This window comes from Achroia grisella, unplaced genomic scaffold (genome assembly GCF_030625045.1).
Source record: "Achroia grisella isolate CSIRO2021 unplaced genomic scaffold, CSIRO_AGI_Agris_v1 utg487, whole genome shotgun sequence".
NCBI classification, from domain to species: domain Eukaryota; kingdom Metazoa; phylum Arthropoda; class Insecta; order Lepidoptera; family Pyralidae; genus Achroia; species Achroia grisella.
Window position 1 is genome coordinate 3,789,187 of NW_026712891.1, and position 20,121 is coordinate 3,809,307.

General features: G+C 36.2%; 2 protein-coding genes across 3 annotated transcripts; one reads left to right on the forward strand and one right to left on the reverse strand.

Annotated features, from left to right (window-relative positions):
- Positions 1-85: 85 nt before the first annotated feature.
- On the reverse strand, positions 86-12,699 carry LOC131845943 (zinc finger protein 420-like). The gene is made up of 14 exons (XM_059195111.1): positions 12,432-12,699; positions 11,764-12,122; positions 10,404-10,474; positions 10,101-10,158; positions 9,337-9,524; positions 9,023-9,255; positions 8,573-8,768; positions 7,744-8,286; positions 7,138-7,642; positions 6,198-6,340; positions 5,347-5,544; positions 4,801-4,895; positions 4,466-4,598; positions 86-3,788 (listed from the first exon to the last, which is right to left on the reverse strand). The coding sequence occupies exons 2-14, from the start codon at positions 12,095-12,097 to the stop codon at positions 3,759-3,761; spliced, it is 2,727 nt and encodes a 908-aa protein (XP_059051094.1). The 5' UTR covers positions 12,098-12,122; positions 12,432-12,699; the 3' UTR covers positions 86-3,758.
- Positions 12,700-13,138: 439 nt separating this feature from the next.
- On the forward strand, positions 13,139-18,884 carry LOC131845898 (alpha/beta hydrolase domain-containing protein 17B). Of its 2 annotated transcripts, none has more exons than XR_009357658.1 (4): positions 13,139-13,930; positions 17,769-17,901; positions 18,130-18,265; positions 18,351-18,884. XR_009357658.1 is itself a non-coding variant. In XM_059195048.1 (4 exons), exons 1-3 carry the CDS (start codon positions 13,284-13,286, stop codon positions 18,211-18,213), a joined length of 864 nt encoding a protein of 287 aa, XP_059051031.1. In that variant the 5' UTR covers positions 13,139-13,283; the 3' UTR covers positions 18,214-18,247; positions 18,351-18,884. The 2 variants fall into 2 exon arrangements, 1 of the variants encoding a protein (XP_059051031.1); XM_059195048.1 differs by having other exon boundaries at positions 18,130-18,247.
- Positions 18,885-20,121: the final 1,237 nt, after the last annotated feature.

Here is a 20,121-nt window from a genome sequence, read left to right on the forward strand (position 1 = left end):
ATATTGTTGTAACTCTCAATTTAATTAAGGAACTAAACATTATTAAATATAAAAGAGCAGGAAAATGTAGAAAATAATATCAATGTGATAGTATCCAAGAATATTTATTTCATCTGCATCATCCAAACACAATATGATTAATAACAAACTAAACTACTGATATGTGATTAATTAAACATCTGACTTAGGGTGTCTGTACGATACGAAAACTTTATGCTTACACTATATGTATACATCCGAAAATATAAAACAAAACAAATAGCAACAACCAAAATAAAACTCATTTATAAAAATAATTTTGCAATACATCTAGTTAGATATATTATTATAATTTTAACAAAATGATATCATGATATTATATTTTGGACAACAGTCTCAAAAAATATGCCATTCTTATCATTTATTTTGTATATCCAAAAATATATTTTCTTATTTACACTGTTTATATCTAAAATGTTAGTTAAATTAAGTATTAAATAAACACTAGTCCTTCGGTCTGGTCGTCAGTCCTTTCTGTGATCAGATGGTTTACCTAGCATACAGCATGTTGCAGAGAAAATACCTATACCTACGACGTTACCTGTAGGTGTCAGATATTTCCATATTCTTACAATTAAATAAGTGACAATATATGAGCTATTAACGTGTCTAACATAAATTGAAATACTTATGCTTAAATTCTGCAATAACTGTACACCAAATACATTTTATATCATATGATTGTTAGACAAATTCTGAAATTCCACTTCATAAGTTTATGTGTTTGAAGTGTAAGATATGGCAGTAAAATTACTGAATCCGGAGGCACCACCACTCGAATAAAAGAAAAGTAGATGAGGGGTACAAAAACTTTACGAGATACCAGTGATTTTTAGTGATAAAGCGTATAGATTCTAGTATCGATCGTAATATATTTTACGTATTAAGTATTTTATTGTTCGTTTATCACCTTACAAATTAACTATACTGATCATAACTGGATAAAAACTGCTTTAAAATTATTTACAGATAAATTCTTTACAGTTTGTTTATATGCTACTAAATCAATCTACATATTTCTTGGAAAAGTTATCTGATATTGTCAGTACAATATTTAATAATATTTATTACATCTAAAAGTAGTTTGAACACTGCATACTGCTGTATAACAATAGACACAATTACAATAATAGTTATTAACTGCGTGTGCGGCACTTTATAGCCATAAGTTAAGAATGCGGAGTGTGCATGCAAACACTGCGGCTAACAGCATTATCATAGTTCTCACCATTAGATGGGCAGACATGACAGAGTTGCAGGTTAAATGTTATGTACTGTATCATTCAACCTGGAACTGTCATGTCTGCCAATCCAAAGGTGAGAACTATTATAATTCTGTTAGGCGCAGCTGACCTATCATGCTTCACCTACGAAAGGACTTATGCAGCGGTAAAAGGTTATAATTTCCATGGGTCAGCGGATTGATCGGAGAGGCACGAGGGCCGGTTGTCAACAAAGTTGTCGAGTTATAGTGAACTTAACATGCATAGTAGGTAAAGCACGCACGCAAATCACTCGCTGATATAAAACACGCCTAAAAATTAAATATTAAATTCGAAATGTTAAATTTACAATAATAAAACTTGAAAGAACTTGCTCATTTTTTAACTATAAATATGATATTGTATATATTATTTATGTCTGATTTCGGCTCTTTACAATTGCACAATTTTGACTTAAATATCACAATATAATTTTATCGCGTCTTTCGTATGCTATAAATAGGATTAACTGTTAAAAACATTTATTATATTATAGTAAAACACACTTACAATCAAGTATACAATAATAAAGGTAACCACCAACCTAACCTCGGATATTAAATCTATTCAGACTTAACTTCCATACAACATGGAAAATATCCATTGTACATCTAATTAATATTATCACAAAAATAGATTTTATGCTATTATGGTCAATCCACGCAGTCCTTAATATAAAAGGCATTTCTAGAGATCATTGCTTCTTTGCGATACATTTTTAATGAACCGCTAACTTCGGTATCTACACATTATATCAACTATACATGGGATTCAGGTCCAGTACACAAAGTGGAGAGAAATCTTTTACAAAATCTACCAAACCACAATAACAGGAAATAAACAAAGTTTCAAAACATTAAAGTTAAACAATGCCTCTGTGATTTCTAAATAACTGGTTACGACTCATTTTTTATTGCGGTTGTGTAAATTATAATACAAATCCATACGATACATTTTTAACTTATTAAGTAATAAATACAATAATTATTCCAAATAGTATTAACATTTCACTACAGACATTTTTATTACTTCTTCCCATTGAAAACCGTACATTCATAAGGCAATGTATGTATAATGCTTCTATGTAGCAAGCCTTTTTTATTTATATACATATTGTATTACTTGTGTCAATAATATTTATCACAGCTACAAGTAAGGAAAGAACTCTATTAAAGTCGTTTTTGAAACAATTTAAGAGATACATACTTGACTGTTCTTCAAAACAATGGTGCTTGTAACACAAAATAAAACAAAATCAGCGGGAATGAAACAATAAGATTATAGCTAAAATTTTTCATGTCCAGTGCATTAAAAAAATTTGGAAGCCAATATTACACACTGAACTTTCGTTCTAATAAACTTACATTTCCGAATCATTAAAAAAAATAGGAAATAAATTATTGCACCCTAAATTCAATTTTTAACTATATATGCACAATTTGTACCTTTGTTAATAATTTGGCAAAAATTACAAATGCATAAAACCGTAAGAGAGATTGTATTCATTTTGTATCTACATAAATAATATTAGCTATATTTATCCGATATCACATAAAATTACACATACGCTTCTGTTCACATTATATTATCAAACTGAGTTTATTCTTCTTAGCTATAGTAACAATACATAGGACATTAAGACTACCAATACATCATAAAAAGGTTCATGTATAAGACACCAATGCTTTGCTACATTATATGACATACAAAACTTTCAAAGAAGCATTTTGTCAACAAATAATTTATAAATCTTTCTCCACCTTATAATTTTGTAATAAGAACTAAATTTAATTGCTGGGACCCACGCGTATTTGTACATTTTTCAATTAGTGATAACAAGATCGACACATACAACTGTACTTCAGTGTTATTTTCAATATAAATGTTTGTCTATGCTATAAGCCGGACAATGTAAGGACATTTTTAGCATTATGGTAAGTACTGTAAATACCAGTAATTTAGCGATCTATGTATAGATTTAATTACACAATCAATACTTATTCCAGTCTATTCAAAATTGTCATCGTCGATTATTGTATACAAAAGATAAGGAGACCTTATTTTTCAATTAATTAAGGCCTTAAATTTACTATAAAAATGTTCCTACATATAGACTACAGGCATCACTTACATATACTACATAAAAACATCTATCACTTCCAGTGACATAAATACGATATTAATATAATGGGCCACCGTAGACGGTAAAACGGCGTAATCAAGAACGCAGTTTAATCTGCTTCTATAGCCAACGTTGAACGCCCCTAAGCCCTGTATCTTCTATGTTATAAATGTCAAAATATACTAAGCTTGACTCAAGCCGCTTGACCGTCCATGGAGGTTGCAACAATGACTCGCTTTGAGCTGCTGTTCCCTAACACTAACCTAGCTTGTGATTATTTAGCTTCCTTCCGCTTTGTTTCTGGATCAAAGAAGATATTCTCCTATAATGCACGATTACTGCCACACGGTGTACATTAACTCCTCCTATAAATATAGATGAATTGAGAACATGTATGAATTCATATTTTTTACCTAATTGGTTCACGAAGTAAAGGCCAACCTGATGATAAGTGATAACCGTCACCTACATACATGAACAGCAATAACACATTATCTTGAGTTAACACTCATACACATGCGTGACCATCCCAGTGGACTAAGATGTCATACTGTAATTCCCCTGACTTATAACTCAGTCTTTAACCTAATAATTTATGTTTAAAATAATAATAAATGTAATGATAAATCCTCACTAGGAGCCTTACAATATAATTTATATTTAAACTTTTAATTAAGTAAAACAATTGGTATTCTTTGAGAGAGTCTGGAGTCTGAACTAGGTCAAAACTTGTACTCTAGATCTCCAGACTCTCTCCGGAACCTTGCAGTAAAATAATCTTGAAATACATATTTGTTTTGTAAGATATAGTTATAATTTTTTTGTAGTTTCAAGAACGGAGTATATTGTAACAATATGTATGTGCTTGTGTGATATCATTGTGTATGATGAAGTGAGTAGTGATGTAGTTTCTTAAGTGAACAATTCAATTTTTTAATGTTAAACATTATGATGTTACATAAGGAATATAGAGGGATAAGAATTTTAGAAAGGCCAAGGCACAAAAAGGTCTCGACACAGCGAGCTGTATGGTAACACAAACCTGCATGAGATCAATGGTGGGGTGCGCATCGAGCAGCCCGAGTTCCCCGAGCGCGTGGTCGGCGCGGTCGTCGGCGGCGGGCTCGGGCTCCGCCTCCGGCCCCGCGCCCGGCACACACACCGCGCCCATATGTCTGCAATCGACCATTCAGATAGTGCGGCTAAGGCAATTCGCTCACTGGTGAAGTGATGTAGAATCTGTTTTTTAATCCCGCAGATAAATTTGACATGACCGATGTTGCCAGGTTTTTGCAATATTTAAATAGAGTTGTGGCACTATCGGAATTTAACATCAATTGCCCATTTTTATAAAAGAAAATTAAGGTGTGTACTTACTCGCTATCTTCGTTGATAAGAACATTTCCGTGGAGGAAGAGGTCACTTCTAACGGTATATATATTACTTTCCGAATTTTCAGATGGTTCCACCACCTGTAATAGTATGTCATGTTATGACTGCATTCTATTTTATTTTATATCCAACCTCTATAAGAGTTCTTAATAAGTGTTACCCCAACTGACACAATATAATTGATTAGTCTAAAGAATTTGATGCAGAAATAGATATTATTTTTACTTAATTTTTAAGTGCAGCATCTACGAAGAATTTAATGATATACCGATTTATTCAGAAGCCAACAAATTTCGACATACAATACCACGGTAAACAGCCACTTAACTAAACTGAGCATAAGCTCAAAGTTGACAATTCCGTGCCCAACATTGCGACTTTAGCATCTCAACTTTTGGCCCAATAGAAGATATACCTACTATTTCGCCAAATACAACTGTGAAATTTATTTATTGTTTTACATATTTACATAATATTTAAAAAGAAAAAAATCCAATAAGGTATTATAAGGAATTGTGTGAATTATATTACACTTTGAGCAACGTTGGCGCCTTCCTCCTCCATGACGTATTGATGGAGCGCACGGGACTGCAGCGGCCAGGGACAATGCGTACGAGCCGCTCGCCCGGCCTCTACTTCTGCTTCCATTTCCGGTTCCGGTTTCGACTCCACCTCCGTTTCCAAAGCTTTCCCTTCACTAGCTTCTGGTTCTTCCACACCCTCCACTGTCTATAAATAAACAATAATAGTAATAATATATAGATCGATCGATAAATAATTGTCACAAAACATATCGATAATTTGTTATGGGACATGCACACGTTATTGCGATCATCCTCGTCTGAAGTTATGTATTTAACATATAATTTTTTTTTATAATATATACATAACATAGAAAACACCCAAATCGATACAAACGATCATACTCGTGAATACAAATGTTTGCACCATGTGAGAAATCGCACTCGCGATCATCGGAAGTAAATGATGTGCTAAACCGCTAGACCACCTAGGCCATCAAAGGATAAAAAAATAATATTGTTACTATAAACTAAAAGTAAAGATTTGACCTGTCTGAATAGTAACAATAACTAAGCACTTCTGAATTTCAGTTCATACATTTATCTTTTACTAGACTAATATGTAACCAATAGCTTTAGTAACAGAGTTCCTAAAAGGTTTAGGTTTGATCATGGGCCATTACCAGACCATACCAGAGACACTGACTATCATAGAATAAATATTCATTATGTAATAAGATTGAATGTGTGACATAGGATGCATTAAGAACAATATCAATTATGACTGCACTGAACATGGTGTTAAAACCATGGTCATTTAACATATCTGGTAGTGTCTACACAAGTATATATGTATCTAACCAAAAATATAAAATCCCAATTGTTCTTCAGTAGTGAGGGGTCGTCCGCATTCTCAGGGGTCGTCTTCTCGCTCTCCTGGTTTCTGTGCACTTTCTTCATATGCAGGTAGAGTGAACTCGTATTACTGAAGACATGTTTACAACCTAAAAAAGGTTTACGATAAATATATTAATATGTAGCTAAAAATAATAGTAACTTTGTATATATCATATTACTATACCATATTGACGTGGCCTTGTTTAATTCACTACTTATCGGTTTATTTTTACAAGAGGTCCTAAGTGCAAACCTTACCGACACGACAAACTCTCCTTTAATGGAAATGCCTATATCAAAACGAAAAATTTATCAGAGACATAACAATAAGCTCGCCCACTGCCATCTTGGATTGAAATATACCTAGCGAAATGTGAGCATTTGAAATATTACGTTCACCATGAATACAGTTGACAACACCTCTGACTACCCCGTCTAGGATAATAGTTGTAACGGTATATTTTATTATTATATTTATATTTTATATACCAGTTCATACACACATTAAATTGTTCTGTTCGCAACTAATGTTCAGACATAAGACTTTGCAACAGCATTCCATAATCAAGCCCTGGCTCGAAAGTAGCTACAATTCTTGAGGGAAATTCCCTGATTTCATTGTCTCACCTATTTCTGTCTCTTAACAGCTTGTTTTACAAGTTACCTACATAAGTTACTATATATGGTAGCTGTATTATCTTCATAATACAGCTACCATATCTACCATCATTTAAGTAAAATGAAATAGAGTGGTTGTGAGATAACGTGTTGCGTGTTCACGCAGGAGTTCGTCCATAGTAAGGCTCATTACATCGCATAGACGGTCGCATCACAGGAAGGTGCAGTATCGGTACCAGCGTGCTGGCGCAGATGGTCGCGTTGTAGGAAGTCGCGATGTCTGCACCTGCGTGCGTGCAGCGGTGCGCTGCGTGCGCGTGACGTCGCGCGGCGTGCTCCCGCAGATGTCGCGTTGTCTGTACCTGCGTGCGTGCAGCGGTGCGCTGCGTGCGCGTGACGTCGCGCGGCGTGCTCCCGCAGATGTCGCGTTGTCTGTACCTGCGTGCGTGCAGCGGTGCGCTGCGTGCGCGTGACGTCGCGCGGCGTGCTCCCGCAGATGTCGCGTTGTCTGTACCTGCGTGCGTGCAGCGGTGCGCTGCGTGCGCGTGACGTCGCGCGGCGTGCTCCCGCAGATGTCGCGTTGTCTGTACCTGCGTGCGTGCAGCGGTGCGCTGCGTGCGCGTGACGTCGCGCGGCGTGCTCCCGCAGATGTCGCGTTGTCTGTACCTGCGTGCGTGCAGCGGTGCGCTGCGTGCGCGTGACGTCGCGCGGCGTGCTCCCGCAGATGTCGCGTTGTCTGTACCTGCGTGCGTGCAGCGGTGCGCTGCGTGCGCGTGACGTCGCGCGGCGTGCTCCCGCAGATGTCGCGTTGTCTGTACCTGCGTGCGTGCAGCGGTGCGCTGCGTGCGCGTGACGTCGCGCGGCGTGCTCCCGCAGATGTCGCGTTGCGTACCTGCGTGCGTGCAGCGGTGCGCTGCGTGCGCGTGACGTCGCGCGGCGTGCTCCCGCAGATGTCGCGTTGTCTGTACCTGCGTGCGTGCAGCGGTGCGCTGCGTGCGCGTGACGTCGCGCGGCGTCGCGCGTTGTCTGCGTGCGGTGCGCTGCGTGCGCGTGACGTCGCGCGGCGTGCTCCCGCAGATGTCGCGTTGTCTGTACCTGCGTGCGTGCAGCGGTGCGCTGCGTGCGCGTGACGTCGCGCGGCGTGCTCCCGCAGATGGTCTCGTCGCAGGAAAGCACGCCCGCAGGCGCTGCACTCGTGCCGCCGCTCGCCCGTGTGTCGCCGCGCGTGCCGCTCCAGCTTGCGTGCGCCGACCGGAACGACCAGTCGCGTGCAGCGATGCGCTGCGTGCGCGTGACGTCGCGCGGCGTGCTCCCGCAGATGGTCTCGTCGCAGGAAAGCACGCCCGCAGGCGCTGCACTCGTGCCGCCGCTCGCCCGTGTGTCGCCGCGCGTGCCGCTCCAGCTTGCTCGCCGACCGGAACGACCAGTCGCAGTCCTGATCACATTAAATTAAATTATTTATCGATCGACCGCGGTAAAAAGTAGCCCATCTTCATGTCACATGACGTGTATATACCACATTTTGTTGCGTAACATTTTGAATAATTTTACATGAAGGCATGCTTAAGCATTTTACTATAGATTCGAAATATTTTAGATTCGAAATCGCTTATTGTTCTAGTATGACTACGTATAGCTTCTACTTTACACATGTACCGAAACGTGATACGATCGGTCGGCTAAGTGATCGGGTGCAAGAATGCGAGTGGTGGCGCACTGACCGGGTAGGGGCAGGCGTAGGGCCGGTCGCCGGTGTGTGCGCGCGCGTGCTCCCGCAGGCGGCAGGGCTGCCGGAACTGCCGGCCGCAGCCGGCCCAGGCGCACACGAGCGCGGCGGGGGGGCGCGGCACTGCGTGCGCCCGCGCATGCGCCCGCAGCCCCGACGCCCAGAAGAACTGCCGCCCGCACTCCGAGCACCTGCGCACCCGCCACACGTGTGTATGCGCGCTACGCTAATATACAGTCAAGGGATTGCTAGTAACGATTGTTAGTTTAGAATTTTGAGTTTTTTTTTTCTAATCCAGTAGTCTTTTGGTTTTGATCCCGTTGCAACCCACTGTTAATTCTTGGTCTATCGGACGCTAAGGGCCAATAGGATTATTTAAATATTAAGCATATTAGTTTTAATTGAGTGGCTTTAATTCCTCTATAAATATAGAAACAAAATATACCTATAGCTGGCATCTTCGAGAGTGTGATCCTCGTTCAAGTGTCTGACTAACTGCTCTCGTACTAAATAAATCTTCCCGCACGGCTGTTCGGTACCATCGGGCAGAACTTTTTTTACGGGACACTCCACTGTGATTTGTCTTGGTGCGCTGCCGCTATCTTTCTTATGGATATTTTCGTGTTTTTTTAACTTTTGTTCACTTCTAAACTCTTTATTGCAATTTGGCGCTTCACACTGTAAGGGAACAGAAATATAACTGTGCGCTAAAATCAGTTGAAGAAATAATAGATTCATAACATATGAGGTTCTATTTACTTTGAACTTAACAGGTGTAGCTATGAGTTGTTGAAATAAATCTTGATCAGGTGTAGTAGTGCTCGCTTCAGGTTGCATGTCTTGTGCAGGATCATGTTTTATTGAAGATACTGATGATAAAGGCACCATATTTCTTAATACATCCTGGTTTTGCTCAGAGTACATACTATTTACGTGAGATTCATCATCTAAAAGAACATTTTCTTAAATTATTGCATAATTCATAAATATTTTAAATAATTAAATTTGACCCAATATCTTATAAAATCTTATCAATAGTTGTTGGTTAATTTATTATATAGTTAAATAATAAATTTAACATCTACAATTAATCAACTCTTTATAAAAAGAAGTATATAAATCTTCATACAAAATTTATAATTTTAAGTAAGAAGCACTATAGGCATTACGCAATATTTTATATTATATATTATGCAATATTGCACTGCTTTATTACATCCTTCATATCACTTCATATAGGTTTATGATGAAAATAATTGAAATTTGTTCAAAATTAATACTAGCATGCCATTCTGTGACAGAATAATTGTAAAAATAAATGTGACACCTATTCATACAATAATTCTAGCAAATAAACTTCATTTTATTTTTATTTTTTTCAATCAAAACATAGCTTACTAGGCTAGCTACTTGGCAGCTCAAATAGGTGAGACTGAGATTTTAACACAAATTACAATTTACAAAGCCTGTCTTGATTCAAGGCAAACTATATAACAATGAACTATGTAAAAATAACTACTAACCTATAACCACTAGAGTGCGTAATTCCTTGTCTGGGTTTATATTAAACATTAATACATTCTGTAAACAGAAATAATCAAAATTAATTATATATATACATAGGGTACTTTTATACTAGACTAGTAGAAAATACATAAATATTTATTTCAAATGGAGTAAAACCAGAGATTTTATCTATCTATGTATATAATTACGAAACGTTTAAATACAATCCATTTAACATTTAAAAACAACTGAGAAATAAGAATTTTTGCAAAAGTGTTACATTAACAAGGTAAGCAATATGTTCTCCACCATCTACCTACCTCTGCTTCCGTCACACCATTATTGAAGAAGGACTCAACATTAACTGCCTGATTATGATCATCTTCATAATCTACAATAAAAGACACATAATCAGTAACCATTGCAAAATTATAAGTATAGACCAAGTTTTACAGTATTGAGTGATTATTTATTGAGAAAACCAACAGCAACAATTAACAAGTTAATATATGTGGATAAAAGACAGTTAGCCAATAATAAAAGACCACACATATAAATAGCTGTTTTTAAAAACAAGCACTAGAGACTGGCAACAGTAATATTAAAAATATGCATATAAGCTAAACAAATATTTTCTAGGAGACTAAGGTGGAATATAAACAAAAAATAATGATACCAACAGTTTTACAATATCTATGCTTTATCCACTTATCAACTTCTAGCAAAATGCAATTCCATTATTTATATACTAAAAGAGCCAGCCTTGTTTAGCGCTATTTCACATTACACTCTACTTTGATGGAACATATCTTACATGTTAAGCAAGGTCATATTGTAATATATTTTTACCATGTGAAAGTAATGACGGAGCATATTGTAAATGTTTTAGTTCCAATTTATTAAGCAGACAGTATTTATCGAAACAAAATGATCAGATAACAGAAGTGTATTACCCTTATGTTATAACTTCCTTTTCGTGTTTCACCATATAATTTTTAATCAATTTTTTTATTTGTTAGAAATAATAATCTAGAAAAGTAAACCAGATGAAGACCCATTTGATAGAAAGTGGTAACAACACTTATATGCTTGAACTGCACCATGGATGTGCATGGTACCATGCACATCCATGGTCAATCATATTCTTCATCATATTCTTAAAAGGCATAGATAATAAAGCATGTTGTATGGAAGCAGAAATATGATATATGAATATGATGTGATACCCATGCAGACAACTTCATATAAAATCTGTCTTAGTCAATGTGTTAATTAATAAATAAGTGTATTGTGCCTAAACACCAGGCGCACCCCACAGTCAATGTCATTAAGTTGGGATAAAATAAGAATTCTTATGGGGGTGGCCTTTTTATCCCAGTTACACTTTGATAGATTATTACTACTTGATAATTATTACAATTACGTTTGATTGTGTTGCATTTGCTTCTTTTTTCTTTGTTATTGCCATATATATATATATATATATTTCCAGCACTCCACAATTCCTTTCATTTATTCAAAGGCTGACTGGAAGCAATCCCTCATGTAGAATAAGTCAACCATTGTACAACTTATTTTTATGATTGTTGTATACTTAGTTAATTTAAATGTATTTACTGTACAATAAAGTGTTACAAACAAACAAAGAACTCTTCAACAAATATATCAAAAAATACTTACTACTCATACTTAAATTGTTCTCAGAGACATTACCCTCCATTTCAAGCTTGATGTCAGGTAGCTTGGTTGTTACATTGTCATATAGAAGAGTATCTAACTTAAGTGGTATTGGTGTCCTAGGCATCTCTAATGGTACATCATAGTTATATCCAGTAAAACTATCTGTAAGTATGCTGTCAGATGTCTCTTGGGTTGCCAGTGTTACTGCAGATTGGCTATCAGAAGGTATACATGGGCCCTGTACATTTGCTCTTATTGCAGTCTTTGATTTTTTTCTTAGAATATTTGGCTTCAGAAAATTCTTTTTACAATTATTTTCATGTGAAACAAACATGTTTATCACATTCTCATTAAGAAACCTGGAAAAATATATTTTATTCAAAATAAGAAATGTTAAAATGTGCATTATTTCTGTATGATAGTCTAAATATAATGATATTTTACGGCTGTAATTGCATTTGCAAAATCTAAAAGGTTATATTTTAAATCAATAATTCATACATATAATAAGCATTAACACATATAAGTTTTATTGAGTCAACAATGTGTTTGAAAAAGGCAGTAATGTGTGGTAGAATGATGGAATAAATTATAACCATAACGACAGTATTGACAATAAATACGCACAGCATATATATATTAAAGATAAGCTTTAAATAAAAACTAACCTCTACTGACAGAATACGACCCACTGTGGGTTTAATATATAAAAAAAACATCATCAGAAATCGTAATCGATACAACCACAAAGTACGAGTAACCAGTTGCACTACATTTTTTTAAACACCTTTAAATAGCATATTTGATACATTTTCGGGGCAATATAAATGTACAGATTTTCAAGTATTCAAAAAATTACATAGGAAGTGAATTAATACAATATTTTTCACATTTTACAATAAATGTTATTGAGTACACATAAAAAAATATTACATTATAAAGGTATTAAGCAAGCATAAATAAAAAAATAAATTTGGAACCACAGACGATCACATCACAGATCAAAAAGACTATTCCTATGCCACAGATCAAAGAATCTATCATGACATATTTATTAGGTATTTGATTTTTAAAGCAATTGTTATATATAAAATTTTACAGTATACATTTTTTATATTTTATTTATTATTGACACACAGTTAATTCCGATACAGAAATAAAAATAAATGTAAATCAGTTTCTCTATCTACGCAGAGTAGTGTTGTCACCTTAGTTGTTTTGCTATTAATATCATTAACTGCAATTGTAGATAATTTAAGTACTCCAAGTGAAGTCAAAATGAATAATATTGAGTTATGTTTATTTATGTCGCAACGTCGACACATCTCCTAGAGGACTTGCATTCATAATTTGTTAGCAACACTGGACACTCTGGTCATGGCTGAATGAAATGTTATCGAACTGTCATTTTTGTGAAATTCTTTTATTTTCTCCATGACATGACCAGTAATTTGTGAGTTGTGGTTTTGTAATGGGTTGTGTTCAATTAGATTTTTCATGAATACAGACACATTTTCATCATGAACGGGTTAAGTTTTAGTGAACTGTGTTGCTTGTTTTGTTGTCCGCCATGCCCAGGAAAAATTGCGGCTAAGCTTGCTTTCCTGCCTCCAGAACCCACGTATGCATTCACACCCGATGAAACTGGATCAAAATTCTCTTTAACACTAACTGAACGAGCAGAATGGCAGTATTCAGAACGGGAAAAAGAGAATATTGAAGGTTTCTACTCCAGGACGACGAGAGGCAATAGAATAGCTTGTCTCTTTGTTCGCTGCAGTCCCAACGCCCGCTTCACTATATTATTTTCTCATGGAAATGCTGTAGACCTTGGGCAAATGAGTAGTTTTTACTTAGGGTTAGGTACTAGAATAAACTGTAATATATTCAGCTATGACTATTCTGGATATGGTGTAAGTGGAGGAAAGCCCTCCGAAAAGAATTTATACGCAGATATAGATGCTGCCTGGCAGGCGCTGCGGACACGCTATGGCATTAGTCCAGAGAACATAATATTATATGGACAAAGCATTGGAACAGTGCCTACTGTTGACCTCGCTGCACGCTATGAGGTGGGAGCAGTTGTATTACACTCACCTCTCATGTCCGGCATGCGTGTAGCTTTTCCAAATACCAAAAGGACCTGGTTCTTTGATGCCTTTCCAAGGTAGGTTCTTATATGAGTATCCTAGATAATGTAAAATATAGTTCCATACTGTTCCTGGATATTTGATTCATATTATATGTTTATGTATATCAACATTATAAATGCCTTGATCGTTTACAGATTTTCTATGAAAATAGAAATCTTAATAAATTAATAATCCTGAAATAAATGAAACCAACATTATACCTACTAAGAGTATGACTACTATGTCTGTCTACTCTTCTTTTGTTATATAAATCAGTGTGTAAATCAATGACTTTGATTAAGAATTTAAGTTTTTATATTTATCTCTTTATTATCATATTACATACTTAATATTAAAATTTATCAATGTTTTGTACTCTAACCAGATACCTTATCTTTTTAATAGGCCCGCCACTTCTTGGTAGACAATTTAGTATAATTTGATTGTTTTTATGAACATGTACATGTACATGTAGTTATTTTGTGCAATATGCAAGAAATTAATATTCTCAAATGTTCATTTTGATGATTAAATATCATTTTATATTAATCTAATTATAATGGATTAACAAAATCAATCAACTATTCTCTTAAATCTACACATGTAGATCACAAAACATATAGAAACACTCATCTCTTGTAAGATCCTGGGATCTGGGATCCATTAGCAGGTCCTATATTAAATTTTACTGATTTATACATTCTATGTATTTTATTTATTCTATATTAATCATACACAGTGGTCATTATACATTTTAATCAAACTACAAATATATTTTATCAGTGACATCAAGAATAGGATCACTAAATACTAAATTCATGATGACAAACTGTTTGATATATTTTATTGAATATGTTTGCATTTTAACTAATTAGTTTTTACAATAAATTTTATGTCCATCTATACTTTATTCTTAAATAATTTGTTTAGTGGTCCACTTTCTCATTCTTACATGGTAGATATTAATGTGAAAGATGAATTGTTTAATACTTTTGGTTTTCCAATACATAACACATAGTTTGTAGTAAAAAATGTTGCTTCAAATACAATTTATTACAGTGCCTCATTATTTACATTCAATTACTGGGAGAGAACTTACAGACAAAAAAAAGAAAATCTGATAATAAAGAACATTTTAGATTCCCTAAGGCATGCATGTGACAGTGTTGTCTTTTAAAATAGTTGTCTACATTCCTTCTAAAGCATTAGGTATACATATCTAGGTATGCTGTACTATAGACATATGCCTCCTAGTGTTTTTGTAATCAGAATATGGGTTAAAGACATATTTATATTTTATAATTAGCTTTAGCTAAAAAGAATTTTATTGTATTTTATATAAAATGCCTTAAGTAAATTATGGTGGGAAGTAAAAAAATATATTAATATCATGGATATTTAAAAGTTATATAGTATAATTATATATATCATAGCCCTCCTGTAATTCTGTCCTGTATACTCTATCCCAGGCTGCCATTCTCCAATTTGTGACATCTGTCACATTATCTCACCATGTTCATGATCCATTTCCTTAATTTTTGTTTCTCTTGGACACCATACTGTATGATGTCTGACAGAATATATAACATAGACGAGACTGGGGTATCCATCGTTCCTAAAAGTAAATATAAAATTATCGCCAGAACAGGGAATAAGCAAGTTGGATCTTTATCTTCAGCTAAAAGGGGAGCTACTATCACTGTAGTGTTTAGTTTCAGTGCATATATACATGCTACCAATGATGCTATTTCCTCATAAAACGATGAAGCCAGAACTGATGATAAATGCTCCCCAAGGTACGTGGGGTGTTTGCAGTGAGGTAGGCTGGATCACAACAGAGCTATCCTTGCAGTTCATCCCCGTAGTAGTTTAGTCCATTACTTATAATCGTATTAAACTTGAGACTGTTTTGTTATATTTTAAAACCATTTGTTTTTAGTTTCTAACTGTATTTACCGTAGCAGCTATTGTTATTTTACGTACATCGTTGCCCTATTTCTTACCCCTATGCAAGACACCTTTAACTATTGATTGTGAGAAAAATAATAAGCTAATTTGAGTCTATTGTTATTTAAACAATGAACCGATTACCAAAGTTTGTAAAACTAAAGAAAATATGGTTGTCCCTATTTAAATGTGAGTTTTATTCAGTGTCAAACCTTAACTACCCCGTCTTGCCCCACCCTCCCCTACTGATTCCTTGCTGTAGGTAAAATAAAACTATCATCTCATCTTGAGTTGTCACAGGTTGGAACAATGTATGTAATATATATTTATTTATATGTAATCTTTATACAGCATTGGTTTTCCAAATACAGATGATTTTTTTTACCGGCGAAAATAAATATGATATATTATATTGGAAGTTTCACACTCCACATTATGCATAGAATGGCTTATGTATCTACCTATGTATGCTGTAATATACCACACATATCTGTGTGTTTTTGTTATCGCGAATGGCGACTATGCCTTAAAGAGATGGGAAAGTATAATTTTTGATAGATTCTCATAAAATATTACTCTAAATTTATAATTTTTTCAACAAAAGCAATAACTAAATACCATTAAAATTGTGAAATCATTTTCGCGCGCATTCATTCTCTCTCTCTCTCTCTCTCTCTCTCTCTCTCTCTCTCTCTCTCTCTCTCTCTCTCTCTCTCTCTCTCTCTCTCTCTCTCTCTCTCTCTCTCTCTCTCTCTCTCTCTCTCTCTCTCTCTCTCTCTCTCTCTCTCTCTCTCTCTCTCTCTCTCTCTCTCTTTCTCTCTCTCTCTCTCTCTATAATAATATCACAAATTGGGTTATATTAAATATTTGTATCATTAATTAATAATATCTTGTTATCTGTAGAGATTTTTTTAACAATTACATTTGGATTGCTCATATCTCGTACTTAATAGATAATGTTCGGTACCTACATATAAAAAATGTTGGTGATATAATGCAATTACAGGGAAATGTGTGTTGTTTGTTCTATTACATTACCTCAACGGTTATGCTTTCACTGCATAGTTAGGCCCTAGTTGATCAGTGGAGCTTGTATTCTGAAGTACAATTGTAAATAAGACGTTAGAATAAATCTTTCAGTAAATAGAGTAAAAGAGAATATCATTCGTTCTTTGTTTACAAGACTATGATAACTAAAGGCAAATATATAATTAAAACTTTGCTACCATCATAATTATTCACCATTCTGTCACCTAATATGTTTACGTTTGTATACTGTGAATTACTGTGACGAGATAACAGCGGCATACTCCGTCCACGTAAACAGTAGGAGTCAACTTGCGGCGTCGACACTGACCTCTGTTACTGACTTAATTTAAAATTTTCCCTTATCATCGTCATTTAAAATGCCCCTGAATACGGTACTATATGAAAGATATTCATTTATACTTATAAATTTCATAATTTCTTTACGATTTATGATAAAAAAATTAAAACACAAATCCATTTACTTAATGATTTGTATTTTGTTGATAGATGAACATGGAATAGTACACTCGCCTGCGTTATACGTTATACGATTGCGGGGCACTAGTGGATGAGTATGCATTCAGGTTAATTAGGCCGTCATGGTGAATTCACCATTAAATAACCATGATGAATTCCAAGGGGACCTATGTGGACCTGATGGTACATTGCTAACAACTGGGCCATTATTCCTCGAACGTTGGAAGTTCCCACCCACCCAATCAGTCGTAGTTACTACTTATAAACTGAAACTCCTACTCACTTCAAACTCCATGACGCCCCTCGAGGCGCCTATTGCCCGAGTTGTGTTGCCATCGACACGAGGTCGCATTCGCTTTCGCGACTCAGACGGCTATTTAACATTTATATTATTTATGTATATATTTTTATATCTTTCAGTATCGATAAAATACCCAAGGTCACGTCTCCAGTCCTTGTTATTCACGGAACTGAGGATGAGGTGATCGATTTCTCACATGGTTTAGCCATATACGAACGCTGTCCGCGAGCTGTAGAGCCGTTATGGGTTGAGGTAAATTAATATATTAATTACTTTGTAATAATTTAGTTGTTGTGATATAAATTCCCATGTAATATATTTAATTTTCTACAGTTATGTCACTTCCTTTTAATATAATAGAATATAACTGCAAAAAGAAACAATAACAGTTATTGTAGATTTTTATTATTTGTATTTTTTTTAGGTTTATTGAATAATACTTATTCTTTCAATTTAAGTTAATTAAATGTAATATTTCAGGGCGCAGGACACAATGATGTCGAGCTCTTCAATCAATATTTAGAAAGACTGAAACGTTTCGTTTCGGTAGAGTTGCTCAACTGACAAAGACTGCCGGCCACAGGCCAGACGACCCAAGGTACCAAACTTTTTACACGTGCGTATTCTATCTACCTGAGAAAAAATTTTTTCAGTATATATTTCGCAATAGAAGTAGAATTACCAATAGATTTTTTTCACAGGTGATGACCAAAATCCTGCTTCTACATTAAGCTCTGGTACTTCAAGTTCAGCGACAGAGAGACTCCTCTAGCTAGCGGGGGCCGGGCCAAGTCGGGCCGGCCCCAATAAAAACTCAACGAATGCAAACGGCTCCGTCAGTCCGCATAATTATAGAGAAAATGATAAAAAAATAGACAATAATGATATCGGATCTAATGAAACCAAAAGTCCTAAACCCGGAGTCCACAATATAAGTATAAACGTAACGGATACAGATTCGCCCGCATACGTCCGGCGTCGAATCCACTTGCGCTCACTCAGCGACGTGACGCCCGCTAGCCGCGCGCAAACGCCGCGCACGCGCTCGCACTCCGAGCGGCCGAGGACCTCCGCCGCGCCTTCTCCTTCTCACTCGGCGGCGCCGTCACCCTCACACCCACCTCTCACGCCACTGGTACCGCTGATACCGCGCGCCGTCCGCAGCGAGCGCTCATCGCCTGACACTTCGCAGAGAGCGTTGGATCGCCGTACAGAGGACGACACAATGTCGGAAACGACCCGACCGCGTCTCCGTGAACGCGGGGCCAGCGATGCTACCACTGTTCTCGGAAACCCATGGCGCAAAATGAGCGAAGTCGACCTTAAAAGCGCAGGTGGTCGCTCACGAATTGCGAACCGTACCGCTCTCGATCCGTGGGTGAAAAATTCATCGCTACGACCCGCAGCCGATCGTGCAGTCTCTAGAGACGATATCGTGAAGGCCTCGACCGACACTGACGTAAGACGCGACAGCGCTACTATCAAACGAGGTAAATTGGAGCGTAAATCGGCTGTTGTGTGCGAATCTTGCGGAAATGAAAGTTGTGAATGTTGGCGGCCACGAAGCCCCGGCTGCCCGCGAACTCCCCGATTACAGCGGGCCGTGACGAGTACTCTCGGTGCTCAGTGTACATGCGATTCGCGTTCACCTCGTCCTTCGCCTGCACGCCTAGTTCCTCGACCGCCGATAAGAGCTTTATCAGATGATGAAGACCGTCCTAGACGGCTTTATAAGTCTGCCTCTCAAAAAATGATTTGCTCGTCTATCGATAATGACAGCGTAAAAAAAGTTGCGGATCCACTTCTGGAGACTACGTGTTAAAATTGCCGTAGATGATCAGTGAAGCAGTAATGGTCTGATAAAAAGATCTAAGCTCTTCCCCGTCCGATATAATGGTTTCGGATGCTACATGAGCAACGGGGCAGAGCTTTTTGTCTTATGTATGATACGTGTGTTGTCCTTTTAATGTATGAGTATTATTAGTATGAATTTTGTATCCTTTTAGTTATAAGATTTCAAAATTATAATTGTATCATATTAAATTCAATTATTATAAAGAGGATGTTTGTACTATGTATGTATGGTATACTATGATTGTTTTAATCAATATTGTAATTATACTTACTTATTTTTGAGAGATTCGTTGTATATTAATATGAATGTCGACTTAAATACTTTTCTAATAAATAGATTGCGTTTGTTTCTAGCCATTATTGCAGTAGTAACTATGGAGGTTTAATATTTGCCTAGTTCCTATATTTTGTTCTATGCTATTACCTAACGCACAAATTACTCAAGTGAAAATAGTGAACTGTTAATGATGAGTTATATTCAAATTATTTTAAATATATATTCTTCCATTCATTGTATATAGTGATAGTTTTAGATATTATGAAATACCAGCTGTTATGAAATTTGTTACCCTCATCCAGTTATAATGCATTATAAAAGTCCATAAGTAAATTTTTTTG